Below are 17,535 nucleotides of genomic sequence, written 5' to 3' on the forward strand. Positions count from 1 at the left end.
ATTTGGAGATAATTATAAAAGTTATGCATAATCCAAAATGAATGAAATGGAATTTTTAAACAAATCATTAAAAAAAAATTTTTAAAATAGAAAATAAATTTCAATAAGTATAAACTTATAATAGTGTAAATAAAAAAAAAATTAAAAGCATAATTAAAATTAAACGTTTTTAAATTCTCAGAATAAAAATTCTTAAATAATAATTTGCTTACCGAAAATAACTTCTGTTCTAAAAATAAAAAAAAAACCATTTATTGAACTTAACTTTTTTAGAATCATTATTATGACTTAATTATATTTTATTTAAAGAATTCACTTATGAACAATAGATAATAGCTACATCACAATCATATTGATACATTTATATTGATATGTTATTTTGAATAGTTATAATATGTTATAATGTCTTTATCTTTCTATAATGTATCTTATAACAACAATAATAATTATTACTTATAGTCTTAATGATATTACCTATCTAACCTATCAGGTATACAATTTCACATTGGGTACTTTTGATACACTTATTATTAAGTATCACTTACATAAATAATCCGAACGTCAGGTACCAGGTAGGTATCAGTCTTCATAGTTTTACTGACTAACACTACGATAGGTTTCAAAATCCATAAGTAAATTGTTTAATGCACATAATTGTGAATGTAAAACTAAATTAAGAAAATAAAAGAAAATTGTTTTCAAAGGAACTGAAATTAAGTTTTTCAGAAATTAACTTTCGTTCAGTAATTTCGAAGAGACTGTATTAAAAGGAGCATATTCAATATTTAAATACTTTTCATTTTTTAATGTCGGACTATAGAAAAAGTAATGATTTTTATCAATAAAGAATAATTATGAGAAACAAAAGTAAACAATTCACAGATTCTGACCACTATAACATGCTGTCAACCGGTTAAGTAATGAAATTTAGTCGCACACATTTGTTTAAATAATTAAACGATCATTAAAAATAAAAAACTTGCAGTAATTATTACTTTTCTTTTTGTTAAAAACTTTAAAGATCACGTAAAATAATTTTAGTGAAATAGTTACGTGACGCGACTGGACACACGGTAGACTTAACCTATTAGGGATCTTTTATAAGCAACTTCAGATTCTTCAGTAGTTTTGCGTTTCGATGCAGTGATCAACCCAAAGGATCTCATTTGTACGACCTCGAGGGGTGGCTTATCAGTGTCAAGACGAATATCTGCGCTGCTTCGAACCATTAAAATAGATGATCTTTGACCTGGAACACAACAATAGGCGGAATTAGATTTAATTAACCGATAAACATTAATAAATTAATAACTTTATAGATTGTACTCACTGCTGTCTAACGTAGTTTCACCAATAATGGTCACGTAGGCTCCTTTAGGAATAGTCACCGGGGTCCGATAATATGATATAGAGACGCGCAATTTATACATTCCGTCAATAATCACTCCACTGCCAATCGTAGATCCATATGATACCACAGAAGCGAATGGTAATTTCAACCAACCTGAAACAGCTAAAAAAATTTTCAAAAAATTATAAATGATCATCTCCTTACAACAAACAAATTAAAAAAAATATTTGAATGTAAAATACTCACACAATCGGCCACTTGAATCAGGAGCATCTTCAAGTTTGACGATTTTTTGTTGTGAATCATCATCATCATTATCAAATAAGTTGTTAGCAATTTCAATTGCTGAGGCGTTCGTAATCGATAATTCTACTGGTCCTACGCCATCCGCTGGATTACTGAATCTTCTGTTTACTTCCGACGCCCTTGAGCGATTGATTGTAACGATCTGTAAAAAATTTAATTATTATTATTATATTCCATTATTAGCGCATTAATATATAATTATAAGAAGACCTATATTCAAAAATTATAATATTAATTAATTATTAAAAAAATACTTACGTTACCATTACGAAGCGTTCCAGAAAATTCGATGGCTTTTTGTCCCCAGAAGAGTACTCGAACTCGACTACCGCTTCCGTTATTAATAATTATTTTAAAAAGAGAGGTCATTCCTTGACCCTGACTTTTGCCGCTTGGAACTTTTTTCATTCCTTCGATCTGGTCAATATATCCACACAATTCGCTGTAAATTAAAAAAAAAATCTCAATTAATACATAAGAATAAATACAAAAATATAAAATGGCTACTTTGTGCAATTTATGGTGTTGAAAGAAAATTTCAAATATTTTACGAAACGATTTAATCAACAAAGTTCAATTCAATACTCACATCGTGTCATCACCTATAACCCAGTAATTAATTTCGTCATTCGTTGTAATAGTATCGATAAGGGCTTGTCGTGCCATTGTTAGATTTCTTTTAGAATATAAATAACACAAAAATCAATCAAATGATGCACAAAGCTTAGAAGAGAAGTTGACACGTCCGTACTCGGTAAAATCCTCCGCGAAAAGAACGCTAATCACACGAGGCACTTTAGTTATTATGGTCACTACTATTGCGCTACCAAGCGCAAACTATATCTCCGGTGAAAAAGAACACTAATCACATGAGGTAGTATAGTTATTATGATTACTACTATTGCGCCACCAAGTATAATAAACTATGAATTTATAATAACGGTCACTTGTACAGATATGGTCATTAATATGTAATAATATACGGAAATTACCTCCATATACTATCTTTCGTGGGGAGAATAATAACTATAGTATAATTGTCAGAAATGACCAAAATAGCCTTATCTGTATTGTGAAAGTTGACAGACCTGGTAAATAACTGTTATTGATACAAATGTGATGAATATAAAGGGCAGTTCACAACAGAAAGTGTAATCATACTATTTTATCGAACGCACACGTCATGAATGTAACATTTTAGGGAGTCAATATGAAAATGATAATGGCTACTATTATTGACAATGAGAATACACTTTACGAAATTAAAATAAAAAAAAAATTATTAAAAAACTTATAAATTTTCAATTAAATTGAACAAAATTAAAAGCATAACTAAAATTAAACGTTTTTAAATTCTCAGAATAAATTCTTAAATAATAATTTGCTTACCGAAAATAACTTCTGCTCTAAAAATAAAAAAAAACATTTGTTGAACTTAACTTTTTTAGAATCATTATTATGATTTAATTATATTATATTTAAACAATTCACTTATAAACAACAGATAATAGTTACATCACAACTATATTGATACAATTATATTGATATGTTATTTTGGATAGTTATATGTTATAATATCTTTATCTTTCTATAATGTCTCTTATAACAACAATAATAATTATTACTTATAGTCTTAATGATATTACTATCTAACCTATCAGGTATACAATTTCACATTGGGTACTTTTGGTACACTTATTATTAAGTATCACTTACATAAATAATCCGAACGTCAGGTACCAGGTAGGTATCAGTCTTCATAGTTTTACTGACTAACACTACGATAGGTTTCAAAATCCATAAGTAAATTGTTTAATGCACATAATTGTGAATGTAAAACTAAATTAAGAAAATAAAAGAAAATTGTTTTCAAAGAAACTGAAATTAAATTTTTCAGCAAATTAAATACTTTTCATTTTTTAATGTCGGACTATAGAAAAAGTAATGATTTTTATCAATAAAGAATAATTATGAGAAAAAAAGTAAACATTTCACAGATTCTGACCACTATAACATGCTGTCAACCGGTTAAGTAATGAAATTTAGTCGCACACATCTGTTTAAATAATTAAACGATCATTAAAAATAAAAAACTTGCAGTAATTATTACTTTTCTTTTTGTTGAAAATTTCAAAGATCACGTAAGATAATTTTAATGATGAAATAGTAACATAACACAACATGACACATGGCACTGTCAAAAAGTAGTGTCCCTTGTCATTTGAGACTCCATTTATAGAAAAGAGAAAAGTAAATAAAAAAATAGAGAAATAAAAATAAAAAAAGTAATCACTGTAAAATACACGCTGAAATCCTCTAGTCATTGTAAAATACACACTGGAACTAAAGTTGCGTGAACTCTCGGATCTTAAAATAAAAAGTTCTCGACTTGGATAGTAGAAGCTACGGTAAGGGATAATTCAATAAGTCCTAGACCGTCATTTAGATTGTTAAATCTAGAATTCCTTTCATTAGCCTTCGCACGGTCAATGGTGACGATCTAAAACAAATAGAAAAATTAATATTATAATATTATATATATTATTATGCATTTATAATTTCAATTTAAAATAAATTAAGTAATTTTATATTGTAATATAAAAAACTTACGCTTCGATTAGTCAGAATTTCTGAGTATTGAATAGCTCTTTCCCCCCAAAAAAGAACGCAAATTCTTCTATTGCCACCGTTATTGACAATTATTTTCAGAAGCATGATTACCCGCTCATCAAATGCTCTGCCGATAGCTACATCTCTCATGCCTACAATTTCATCGACATACCCACGTAATTCACTAAAAATAAATATAAACAAGTTAAAAAATGTAGAATATAATAATAATAAATTGCATGAAATTGATTATTTTAAATTAATAATTGCTAGTATTATAATAGAATGTACTGTGAATTAAGATGGCCGAAACAGATTAGTTCGATTTTACTTGAAAAAAAAATTGATTTTTAAAGATAAAAAAAATAAATATTGAAAAAAGTACTTACATAGTATCATCGCCAACAACCCAGTATTCGATCTCTTCATCTCTGGTAAAACTATTAATAATATCTTTAGGATCCATTATTATTATATATTTATTAAAATTAAAACTGGAAAAACAGTAAAATGCGGCACGAATAATAGAAAGAGTTTTCGCGTTTGTACTCGTTGAGATCCCGGTAAGAAAGAGCGCTAATCACATGAGGTGGTTTAGTTATTATGGTTACTACTATTGCGCCACCAAGCGCAAAAACAATATACAGGAAATTTTAAATAGAAATGTCACTTTACATATACTTACTGGGGTGAAAGTTGACAAAATAAGTTAAGTAGCTGGTTAATTACCATGAAAGTTACTGTCATTGATTTAGTTACAATTTTTTTTTGATATAGTTTAGAATAATAATAATAATTATCACATTGTGGAGTTATCCACATTTTATTTAAAATATATATACTAACTATAATATGACGTCAATTGCATATATTTATATATATTCTTATGCTGTTTTAACTTTCAACCAATGAGAAGCTGAGTTATTGAGGCCTCATATTTTTGTCATGTACTTTTTATTAGAGGATAATCTGGACTGTTTTGATAAAAATTATTATTCAAGAGTTATTTTGATATCTAACGTCATTACCTGTACACTTATCCAAATTCGACTAATCAGTAGCATGTAAGTATATACTGTGTGTGTCAGTATGCATATACCGTATGAGGGAAATGAAATGTAGAAGCTGTGTTAACTAAAAAGATGCATCTATTACCACACTCCACGGATGAAATTTGTCGACTGGATAATAGCAGCCACTGTCTAAAATTATTAACACGGATATTTCTAGGCGTCACCGAAAATTTTCAGGGAATGAAATGACTGATTACTGGCCCGGATACTATCCGTGAAGTACAGCAATAACAGCATCGTAAATCGCAGGGTAGGTAGACGAACCGTCTTATACCATGCTTGGCTGAAGCGGAGTCACGGCGGAGTCAACTATTATCTCACACAGATGTTGTCGGTACATGGCTGTTTTCGGGAGTATCTTCACCGCTTCAAGCACGATGATTTCCCAGAGTGCCCGTCCTGCTCAGAAGTCATTGAAGATGCGAAGCACGTATTCGTCGTGTACCTTCGTTTTAATCCTCAGCATTATGAACTGGAAAGTATCCTGAACCAGAAAGTCCAGCCAGAGACAGTAATAGAAGCAATGCTGTCATCACCAACTGCCTAGAATGCAACTAGCTCTTTTGCCTCAGAAGTCCGCCTAGCCTTACGTTCCATTGAAAGAAAAAGAACAAAAGACTGCAACCAGAAGGAAGTAGGAATAACACCTTAGCTCCTAGAATGTAGAGTAGTAGCTAGATCCTCCCCTCTTGAAGTCATGCCTAACGGCAGTACCGTAGGGGATCAGAGGCCGGAGGCAGAGGAACACGGTTTTAATCGGTAGTGGCTGTTAACGGCAATGATCCTCTGTACTGTAGCTGCAGTGTCACACGTGAGTCGGTAGCATGCTGAGTCCGACACATCCCGGCTCAACAACACCTGAGCTAGTTGAAGATGAGAAATGTCGTTCCGTAACCGCTATAAACACACACACACACACACACACACACACACACACACACACACATACACACACACACACAAAAGCATGCATACATAGTCACAACCTCACCAGGATAGTCAGGGAAGCTTTGAGAAATTTCAAAAAATCTAAGAGAATGGTTGTTTGTTGATGTAATTTTTTTCCGAACAACTTATAAAGGGCTTCATCGATCAACTTTAAAAACTAATAAGCATTTAACCCTGAAAATCCACTTCGATCGCCGCTAATTTGATCGAAATCGATCGATTCGTTCGAGAGATATCATGAACGAAAAACTTCTAAAAGTGTTTTTTTTTTTTTTTAAGTAATTGGTTTTACCCACTTTTGCAAAAATCGAGTTTTTATCAAATTTTCGAGGTTTGATGACCACAAAAAGCTTTCCTAACTATCTCCGTGTTATGTCCACCCCAAAATTTTTCTTTAAATTTAAATCACCCGCGCAGATGGAAGACTTCTCCATGCGCGAAAGCCACAATAAAATAAAAGCTACGCGACTGCTGGTTGACTAGCGGGGACTTCTGCAATCTCAGCACCGCGAGTATTTAAAAAGGCGATTAACAGCAAACGCCTTGTCTTTGCTCAGTTAATTTGACTTCCGCGTTTAACTGACGGGCCCGTGCCTTGTAAAAGTCCCTTATCTTAATTTGCGCTGCACTTAAGACGAGTTCAGATTCGGTTCAACCGGCAGGTCACGTATTAGTTTTAATTATCTACGAGTCAGGATTCTCAAAGTTCTAATTTGCCCTGCACTTAGACGAGAGTTCGGTCAATAAGTATAATATCTTTTAACTTAATATCTTTCAAGCTAAATTTGCGCACTTTACCCTACGGGGGACTGGAGGACGTTAGCTCAAACAAATAAAATTCATTAATATAATTTCGATTAAAAACCAATTTGTGAAAGTGTAAAAGTTTAGGTGTTTATCAAAATAAATCTTAAAAAAGAATTGAAATTCCATTCGAGTTCGTTAATTTCATAAGATAAGAAGCCCTTAGAAGAAGCAGCTCAAATCCATCCTACTCCATCCGCTGTGAGAACCAACCAAAGGGCCCAATCAAGGAACAGGCGCTACCAGCTGCCCTGAAATCACGGATCTGACCATCAATAACGTTCCTGTAACAGTAAGTACATCTACTCTCATAAAAAATCCGTCAGTCTCAAACGAAAGCGTGGTAAGTTCGTATCTCGAAAACGTCCCACATAAATAATTAAAACAACGGAATTAAAACCTCCGTTGTATATTCTTTAAACTGTTAGTCCAAACCTCCACCGTTTACGCTACCGCTCTAAAAACACCCTTGGACATAACATCCGCAAGGTTGTGACTGTCTGTATGTAGGTATGTATGCATGTATGTATGTATGTATGTATGTATGTTTGTATGTATGTATGTTTGTATGTTTTTTTTTTTTTTTTTTTATAGAGGAGGTAAAATGGATTTATACCAGGACTTGATGTTGGTGCTAGGACTAGGTGTTGGTGCCTGGGTATGTCGGGCTCAGAAAACAATATTATTTTGCGACAATACCGACTAAACATCCTCCCCACTCCTTTACCCAAAGATGTTATAGGTAAGACTGGAACGTGACCGCGTTAGCATTACTTCAATCCAGTCCATGTTGTGTCTTATGGCACCTACTTCTTGTTTCTACTAGTTTTTAATCCCTTTCTGCAATTTTTTCTCTTAAAAGACGCTGCGCGTAGGATGCAACAGCTGACTAGTTTTCTTCTTTTTTGATCATTCAAGTTACCAAGCTCTCAGGGAAGAGCGTGGGGCCTATTGTTTCTTCGGTGCTGAATCTGTCATCCTTCCACCGATCACACTCGAAAAACGTGTGGTCGGCGTTGTCAATTCTGTCTGTTGGTCATGATTCTTGCTAGGCTAGACAACGTCTTGTTAGCTTTCTGGCATGCATTATCGAGGTGTTCGCGAAAAGATAGTTTCTTGTCTATCATTACCCCCAAATAGCGCAGGGCCCTTGTCTGAAGGACTCCAGTTTGTCAGTGAATACGCGATTGAGTGCTTCACGGACTTCGCTCTCGTTAGAGATTTCATTCAAGTCATTCAAGCTTCATTCATGTCATTCAAGCTTCTTTTGCTTTTGCCAAGTCACTTTAGTCCAGGTATCATCCCGGACAGCGGCCTCTTCTTGTTGTTGCCCTCTCCTTGCCGTGAAAATCTCTCGGGAGTGACCAGAGGTTGCTGTGATTTTTTGCTCAGACTCGAAGACGTTTGAGTCGTTGACGCCGACGTCGTTGGTGATTTATTAGCCAGCCTATATGCCGTACTAATAGACATAACCAATTTTCTAATTTCATGGTGGAGATTTCTTTTGTCCTTTACGAAATCAGCTAACTCTTCGATCTTGCTGCCGAGTCACTCCATTGGTGATTTTTGGCCGATGACGGTCGGTAGAAAGTTGATCCTTTCTCGGTGAGCATGAAAATTGTTGTAAGTAATAGGCCCTCCACTATCTTTCAAAACGTTGCTCGGCTGTACGTCTACTTCCATCTGAGCTGTTGCGTTACTCTCTGCAGCACTACTAGACAACAAACTACTGAGGTTAGGCTAAGTAAGCCTTTGATGACTTGTAAGTCACTCGCTCTTAAAAAAGAGCTAATTGTAGATAAGCTCTGAAAAGAGCTGTGTAATCAGTACTGCTGAGATGTCATTTATTGATGCTATGATCTTTGCGCGCTCACAACCAAAAACACTACACTGTAGATTACAAGATTTGCACGCTTGTTGTAGACTTTTTCGTCGGAGCTTGATTAGTAAAAATAGACTGTGTCGTAGCATTTTCAGTTTCAAAGATTTTATTGATTTAATTTATTACACACAGTTTGTAGCGTATATCCATACAGTATTATTTATTTATTATGTACCTTGCTCTGACGCTTACACAATTCTAAATAGTGAATTTTTTTTTTTTTTGTTATGATATGCTGTTATATAAATCGATTATTATTATCATTATGAAGAGTGAGATAAAGCGAGAAAAACCCAATTAGAAATTTTAAACTAGATAAAAAAAAGATAAAAATGTGAAATGTTTATATGTTATTCATTACAATATGTTGTGGTAACTTATATTTACAGTAGTCCTTGATTTCTGTTAGTTTACAGACGTTTGATAGCATTTTTAAGTTGAATTTTTCATTATAACATTTCATTGCGTGTGTTTTAATGATTTCGATAATGTATTTAATGGTTAGATTATTGTGTAGGTCTTTAATACGCTTATCGTATTGAGCACTACCAATCATACGCATTATTTTATTTTGAATAATTGGCAGTCTGTGATAATTTAAATAGCACGTATTACTCCAGACTGGACATGCGCATAAGATGATAGGTAATGTGCACATTTTATATATAATTAATTTATTATATTGGCTTAGAGCATTGTTTCAGCTAATAAGTAGATACAGCAACGATACTGCTGAGTTGATCTTGCAAGCGACTGACTTAATGTGGTTCGAGAAAGTTAGTTTAGGGTCAAGTGTGCGGCCTAAGTATTTTGCTTCGGTGAATTGTGTTAATTGTTGACCATACATAGTGATGTGAGTCTTGATAGCTTTTTGTTCGTGAGAGAATATGATGATTTAAGTTTTATCTATGTTGATTTTGATTTTCCATTTAGCATAATAACTCGCAAGTAGATATATGTGATTTTTCAGGTATTCAAGAGCCATATCTTTACTAAATGATGATGTATGGATTGCGGTATCATTTGCGAATAGAGCTAAGTTTGATTTTTGATATTTAGGGATATCGTTGATGTCTATGAGAAATGGGATAGGTCCTAAGATCTAGCCCTGAAGAACTCCTGCGGCTATATTTCTTATAGGACTACGGCCATCTCCGACTACTACAGAAAATCTCCGATTTTTTAGATAGCTATCTATCTATTTGATTACGTAAAGAGGTATGTTTAATGTGTTTAGCTTATAGATTAGTGCTTTTCTCCAGACAAAGTAAAAAGCTTTTTCAAAGTCTAACAAATGTAAAGCAGTCCTCCTATTTTTATTAAATTCAGTACTGATATGGTCAGTTAGTCTGACTAATTGTTGTGTAGTAAAATGTTTAGGTCTTAAGCCAAATTGTTCTGGTATTAAGATATCATGATTAATAAAGTAATTTCGAAGACTTTTCCTAGCGTAGATAGGAGACGAATTGGCCGATAGTTCTGCGGAAACTTTTTGTCTTTTCCAGGTTTATGGAATGTTAGGTTTTGGCTTCTTTCCAGGAGTCTGGAAAATATGATTGATTCATTGATGCATTGTATATATGAATTATTTGAACAATAGCTTCTTTCAGAAGATTTTTCCAAATAAAGTTTTACAAGCTATCAAAACCAGGGGCGTTTGTATTTTTAGTTTCATTTTTAGCCTTATATATTTCAGTAGATGATAGGTGAGTCAGCTCAGCGGTATTTATCGATGATTCACTTATTTCTCGATTATGATGCGTGACAATTCTTTCGGTGAGATCGTCACTGAGATCTATAGTTAATTTATGAACCTTTTCAAATACATTAGCTAAGGAATTTGTTTTATCACAGTCATTATAAACTAGTCCAGTTTTGCCATACAATGTTGGCATAAGATTATTGATATTTTTACGCATTTTCACAGCATTCTATAGAGAATTATCTTCTAAATTTAGTGTTTTTAATTTATTAGTAATGTTTTCAGTGTTATACTTTTTTATTTCAAATTTATGTAAATGATAGAGGTGATTTTTCCATTGTTTATGGTGAAAATTGAGGGTTTTCTGAAATTAACGCCTATGGTAGTTTCTTGTTTGGATCGAATCGAGAATGTGTTGGGGAAGTTGAGAATATTCATTTGATTTTTTTGTAGGAATAGATTTTTTGATAGAGTGTTGTATTATTTTGGTGAGGTTTTCTACTGTATTGTCTATATGCATAGGTGTTATTAGTTTATTATTTATTTCACGTTTTTTGTGAATATTAGATCGAAAACTGGACAGGTCTGCGTTTTTATAGTCTAGATAGTGTAATGGGTAAAATTGGGGTTATTTTTAAATAGAAAATTAAATAACTCTCAATCGGCGACCCCCCCAATTCGGATTTGTCACTCGCCGGAGTCCAGGATGAAAAGGGGTGGTCAGAACGTGTTTTTGGCACAATAAAATAATCACTCAACTATAATCAACTAATAAAACCTAAGAAATAATTAAATCAAGTGTCCAGATCAAAATGATTCAAACCAGGTTATGTTAGGAAACAAAATCCATAGTTTATTCATTAAATAAATTAGTAAATCAAAGAAAATAAATCCCAAGTGGGAAAATCCAAATACACAATAAGTCAAAATACTAGTTTTACAACTTTAGGTTATGTTAGAACTATATCGACAGATGGTGTTGACCGAAAGAAAAAACACAAGATACAAAAAGGTACAATTTACTAACTCAAGAATGTCCATACGTCGGTACAATCTGCGCGTATCTTTCGAAGATCACGAGGATCCGGTCAAAATTGGTATTTACAATATATTATCACTCATACAACTCCCGCACGCTGTGAGTTCCCCCCAAAGCAAAACCACGAACTAAATTTTCAAAAAAAAAAACTAAATCCCACCTCCCGGGTAACTAGACGTCAGCCCGGGTCCTGAATCTCTATCCCGAGAGCGAATGGAGAGTTTCCATAATGGAGAGTATTATTATAATATAATAACCATATTATTATTATTATTATTATTAGTAGTAGTAGTAGTATTATATATATATATATATATATATATATATATATATATATATATATATATATATATATATATATATATATATATATATATATATATATAGATATAAAAATCAATTGCTGTGCGTTAGTCTCGCTAAAACTCAAAAACGGCTGGACCGATTTTCAAAATTTTTTTTTTTGTTTTGTTCGTTATAGTTCAGGGATGGTTTAGAAATAAAAAATTGTTAATTTTGTATCGAAATCTCTATTGTTACGCTTGAGCCTCAAGGTTGCAAGAGTATACAAAATTGTCCAATATGCAGGAAGATACGTACAAGTATACTTTGGGTATATATATATATATATATATATATATATATATAAATATATATATATATATATATATATATATATATATATAAAAGCCATATATAATAGCTAAATTTGTCATTAAAGACAAATTTTTGGGAACTGGGGGAAATAAAGGATAAAGCGGGAAGGGGAGGACCTTTACTCAGTAGGAATTTTCGGTAACTGAAAAAGTAATTCGGACAGCCCAGACCGGGAATCGAACCCGGATCGTTTGGTTACGCGCCAAAGGCTCTATAATTTGTTATACATTTATTATATAAATAAAACACATAAAACATATTAAAATGACCAACAAGTTTCATTTAATAACTTAATACCAACTTAATCGTCTACAATACGACCAGTGTTAATTGTTGACAAAAATAAATTAGAGTTTACAGGTTAAAAATCACAAATCAAAATTTGTAAAAAAAAAATTTTTGTGGGTGATACGAAGTTCACCGGGTCAGCTAGTATATATATATATATGTATATATATATATATATATATATATATATATATATATATATATATATATATATATTTAATTTACAAGCATGTATGGAATACACTCACATCTTATGCTTGTAAAGGTGGATCCTAGGAACTATCCTCTTCGCCCCCACCTACACGGCGTTGGATTACCTACTGGATTTTGGCAGAAGGCCAAAATCCAGGGAGAATTTGAGTATTTGGAGGTGCCCCAAAAAGGTACTTACCACTGCTCTAGCCGAACCGAGGTAGGTCACTGCCGAGAGTTGTAGATGGAAGAATTTTCCCGATACAAACTACACTTCCGAAGACTTCCGATTTTCTGATCGCCAATTTTCGCTTTTAACAGTTTTTCAAAAAGTCACTTACAGCGAACCAGATCAATCGTTTTTGCCCGCTACACGTTGTTTACAAACTATCAATTTAATTGGCAATTCCCTCATTATCTATCCGTTCACTGTGTCAAATTCTAAGTTTTAGTTTTCGATAGAAATTTGATTTATTATTTTAATCGGTCTTCTTTCATTCTCTAACCATTCCTTGCTTTTCCATACTAAAATCACTCGGGACTTAGAATATTTTCGTTCACTTAAATTATTTCTTAGATTACAAATTTTCTTCAACCTAAGCAAATATTAAAATTATAAACAACGCAGTAACAATTTTAGTGGACATAAGCTTTACCTTATAATAAAGAAAAATATTTTATCACAAATATAGAATTAATTACATCAGTCATGGAAAAATTATAAACCAAATAAAACAAAATATAACAAAAATTAAATAATAATATTCCAATAATTACTAATTATGGTCTGAGATCTCTTGGTTAAATAATATGAACTAAGTCCAATAACATATAATAATAATTCGATAAATAATAAACAAAATAATACTCGTTCGTAATAATAGTAGTAGAAATAATAATAGTTATAGTACTGAACGTGTGAATACTAATAAGATAAAGAAAAAAATGAATTATTAACACAATAAATTCGGCAAATTCGACCGGCCAACGTATTAAGAAACTATAACATTCGAAGAGTAGGTAGTCGCCATCCTCTCCCTCCTCTATCCGTCAGTCCCTTTGTTCTACTCCCGTCACTCTTCCCTTTATTTGGAATCACAATAGTTTGGATAGTTACGCTTAATAGTAGTATCATTAATTATGACTAGTATCGGCAAATGATCTGAGTCGAGTTCATTTATTGTAATGAGCGTCGTGATTTTCTGAACGTTTCTATTAAGGACGATGTCTACATTAGACCGAAGAGTATTAGTATAGGGATAGAGAGTGTAATTATTTGTATATGCAATGTTTATTGAATGCTTAAGCATGTAATTATGTAGTATTCATCCATTAGTGATGGTTTGTTTGCAGTGCCATTGAGGATGTTTGGAGTTTAAATCTCCTATGATAATAACTTTATCGTTCAATCTTAATATTCTATTCAAATCATTTATATTTAAGTTTGTTTGGGGAGAATTATAACAGCTTACTATGTGTGTATTATCACATAATCCCCTTCGATATTTTCAGTTTGGACGGGCAGCACTGTATGACAAATATCATTGTTAATAAATATTGCTACTCCTTTTCCTCTGTTTTCACTCTCTCTATTTTTACGATAGCATTTGTAGTTATTATTATAACATTTGTCGCTCTTAATGTGCTTAGTTTCGTTTATTACCAAAATATCTACTTTGAATCTGAAAGCAAATTTTATAAGTTCAGTTAATTTATCACGAATTTCATTGGCATTTTTATAAACTAAATTTATAGCGTTATTTCTCGACTCAGCCATGATTTATACTATTACTTATTACTACAACTCTATCTAAATCGTTACTACACGAGCTCAATTTTTCATTCAGGTTTAATGTCAACTTTAAGAGTTAGCCGAATTACATATAGAATTTAGTTTTTGTACGACATTAATTAAATTATTAACCCTTCAAAACTATCATCTAGAGAGATTCTCTCACACTTTTTTTAAAACTTTTTTTCTTACTAAATTCAAATGGAATGATCGTCTAAATTTTTTTTATCTTTCTTAAATTTAATGCTCTAAACGATACTAAAAAAACTAAATTTTTTAAACTTGAAAAATAAATTAAAAAAATTATTTTTTTTATTATCTGCGAGAGCTTCTCTCATCGCGTGAGTTAAGTCAGGCACACAAAAAATTGGTGTTCGTATGACTTCGTTTCATTTCGGCTGTCTCTATGGTTTCTAGCCACCATTTTGAATGTATATAGATATTCAAATAAACAGTATTCTCAAAGTTGTTTACAAGTGTATCTGTACACCAGTATTTTTATCAAAATACAAAATGGAATAATTTATAAATAATTATTTTTAATATTATCCTAGTTTATAAGTGCTATTATTCATTAAGTGAATAATGACAGTAAGTGAATTTGTAACTGTTAAGAAGTCGAGATTTACCCAAGCCAGCTTAAGCTTATTATTATTATCGCTAGTGAGTTGGCGGCGATCTACGCGCCGCTTGACGGCGCATACGACTCCTCTCCCCTACATTCTTTATTCTTTCTTGTGCTATGTACACTTGTTCGTTTTATGTGCTAACACGTGCCTTTTTATATTAATTATTACCTCTGCATTCTACGTTATATTATTACAATATCATTAATTATTCAAGATAATATATTATCATTTAATTATATTTTAGAAGTTAAATAAAGATTTATTTAGATTATTAAACACAAACATTGGTTTATATTCAATTCACTTCCTCACAGTAACTTTAGATTTTAATTTTTTTCTGACATAAATACATATGTCACCTAAAAATATGTTACTATTTCAAACTGCTAGTTTATAAACATTCATAAATAACAAATATTCAAATGAATAATATTTGATATTGTATTTTACTTGATATATAACCTAAAATTATTCAAACTTCGCGCTTTTCGCTTGTGCAATAGGCGTGAGATTTTCTCTCATCACGATAGCGATGGCTGTAGTATGGGAGGTGTATGTTCTGAAGGGTTAAGCTTACTTATTAGACTTGAATTTGAGCTAGTGTTGCAATTATTCTGTGCAGTACCATGGATAAGTGTGTTCGAATCTGTGGTGCTCTCTGTTGTTGTTACTATTGCTGCTGCGTAGTTGATTTGTAGCGTATTTCGTTCCATTTAATGTTTTGTTGTTGGTTCAAAATTTTGTAGTAGTCCCCTTGACTTTAGTGGTAGATATTGTGTGGCATCTATTGGTGAAGGTTTTTTGTTATGAGTTGTGTGTACTTGCATGCCCTTGTCGTCCATTTTCTGAAGATGCTTTAAGTATATTGGACATTTTTTGAAATTGGATGGATGACTTCCTAAGCAGTTAAAACACGTGGCTTGGGTTCCTTTGGATTTTCGACACTCTGCGGTGAGATGTTCTTCTGTCTAGTTGACGCATCTTGGAGTATTGTGGATTGACTTATGCCATGGCCAAACCTTCGGCATTTGAAGCACTGAATAATTCACCTTGAATTTTGGTAATCTTCCCACTTAACCTTAAATGTGCCCAAGTATTTAATACGTTTTATTAAACCGATTTGCTCTGGGTTTGCGAGAGTTGTAAAGTACGTTGGCGTAAAATTATTGCTATTTCGTTGACTCTATTATTTACGCTTCATTAAAACGCACTTAGTTACACTGACACTCCGATCTTTTTCTACTTCATCGATAATATCTTGAGGAGTGACTCAATGAAGATTTTTTAAGATATGTCGTTTTTCATCTTGTTTGTTTTTGTAAGAGTGGAACTGGATTTCTCGTTTCTTGATGAGAGTTAAAACTGAGCTGAAGTCTTCTTCGGTGTTGGTATAAACTATGAAGTTCACATTAGTTGTTTAGAAATATACCCTTTCTTTACACTGTGATTTGATATTTAGTATTACTTTACTGATATCGGTAACTTTAGTGTATACCACAATTAGTGAAATCTTGCGTAGTTTAGTTTGCCAGGGGTCACTCTCGCTATGCCTGTCGTCTTCTTCCGATTCCGAGTAATTATTAGATACCGTTTCGTCGTGCTTTCATTTTTTGGTTTTTGTTTTGGCTTCTTGCCATTTTCCTTGACCGGTATCAGTCGTTTCTGGGTCTCCGCCCATAATGAATGAATATTACTTGACGCGTTCACTATCCTACTCACTACCATCCACACTCTTCGATGGTCACATGCGGTTTTTAAAGGTATCGAGTTGAGAAAGGAGGAGGAAAAGGCGGCTGCCAATCAAAATTTGAGATTGCTTCTCTTCCACTGTTTATTTGGAGTAGGGACTCGCTACTCTAAAAGATTGACCCGCTACCTTTCACCCAATAGTAAGGGGAATTGGAGGTAGCGGATCAATAGAAAACGTTTATTAGTCCCCACCAAATTCAATAATTTTGGTAAATGTTTACGATAATCTTTTTTTATTGGTGTCGTGTTTTCAACAGTAATTTATTATAGGCTTTTCGGCTATAGTCAATAAATTTTAGTTGAGAATTTCCTAGACAAAAAAAATTGAATAAAAAATCAACAATTGCGTAATTTAGTAGTGAAGGTTATTCCAGAAAGTTCTTTAGCTGAGAATTCTGTTGAGACGCTTTAGGTTAACAGTAGTTGAATTTAGAATTTTTGGTTAAATTAATTTTAGGCCGGTGGGCTGAATTTAATTAATTTAGTCAATGTAGTGGATAAATTTATTGATAA

General features: G+C 32.5%; 3 protein-coding genes across 3 annotated transcripts in view; all 3 read right to left on the reverse strand.

The window, feature by feature from the left end:
- LOC141526874 (neurexin 1-like) overlaps positions 1-17,535 on the reverse strand; it is a 703,605-nt gene that overhangs the window by 113,323 nt on the left and 572,747 nt on the right. The gene's annotated exons all lie outside the window — the stretch shown is intronic.
- Positions 260-2,859, reverse strand: LOC141526867 (uncharacterized). The gene is made up of 5 exons (XM_074242005.1): positions 2,247-2,859; positions 1,916-2,099; positions 1,598-1,799; positions 1,331-1,513; positions 260-1,249 (listed from the first exon to the last, which is right to left on the reverse strand). The coding sequence occupies exons 1-5, from the start codon at positions 2,321-2,323 to the stop codon at positions 1,080-1,082; spliced, it is 816 nt and encodes a 271-aa protein (XP_074098106.1). The 5' UTR covers positions 2,324-2,859; the 3' UTR covers positions 260-1,079.
- On the reverse strand, positions 3,933-5,000 carry LOC141526868 (uncharacterized). The gene is made up of 3 exons (XM_074242006.1): positions 4,657-5,000; positions 4,268-4,451; positions 3,933-4,157 (listed from the first exon to the last, which is right to left on the reverse strand). The coding sequence occupies exons 1-3, from the start codon at positions 4,731-4,733 to the stop codon at positions 4,026-4,028; spliced, it is 393 nt and encodes a 130-aa protein (XP_074098107.1). The 5' UTR covers positions 4,734-5,000; the 3' UTR covers positions 3,933-4,025.

Source organism: Cotesia typhae, unplaced genomic scaffold, assembly GCF_013202065.1.
Source record: "Cotesia typhae breed Kobodo isofemale line unplaced genomic scaffold, CoteBio_Ctyphae contig_37, whole genome shotgun sequence".
NCBI lineage: Eukaryota > Metazoa > Arthropoda > Insecta > Hymenoptera > Braconidae > Cotesia > Cotesia typhae.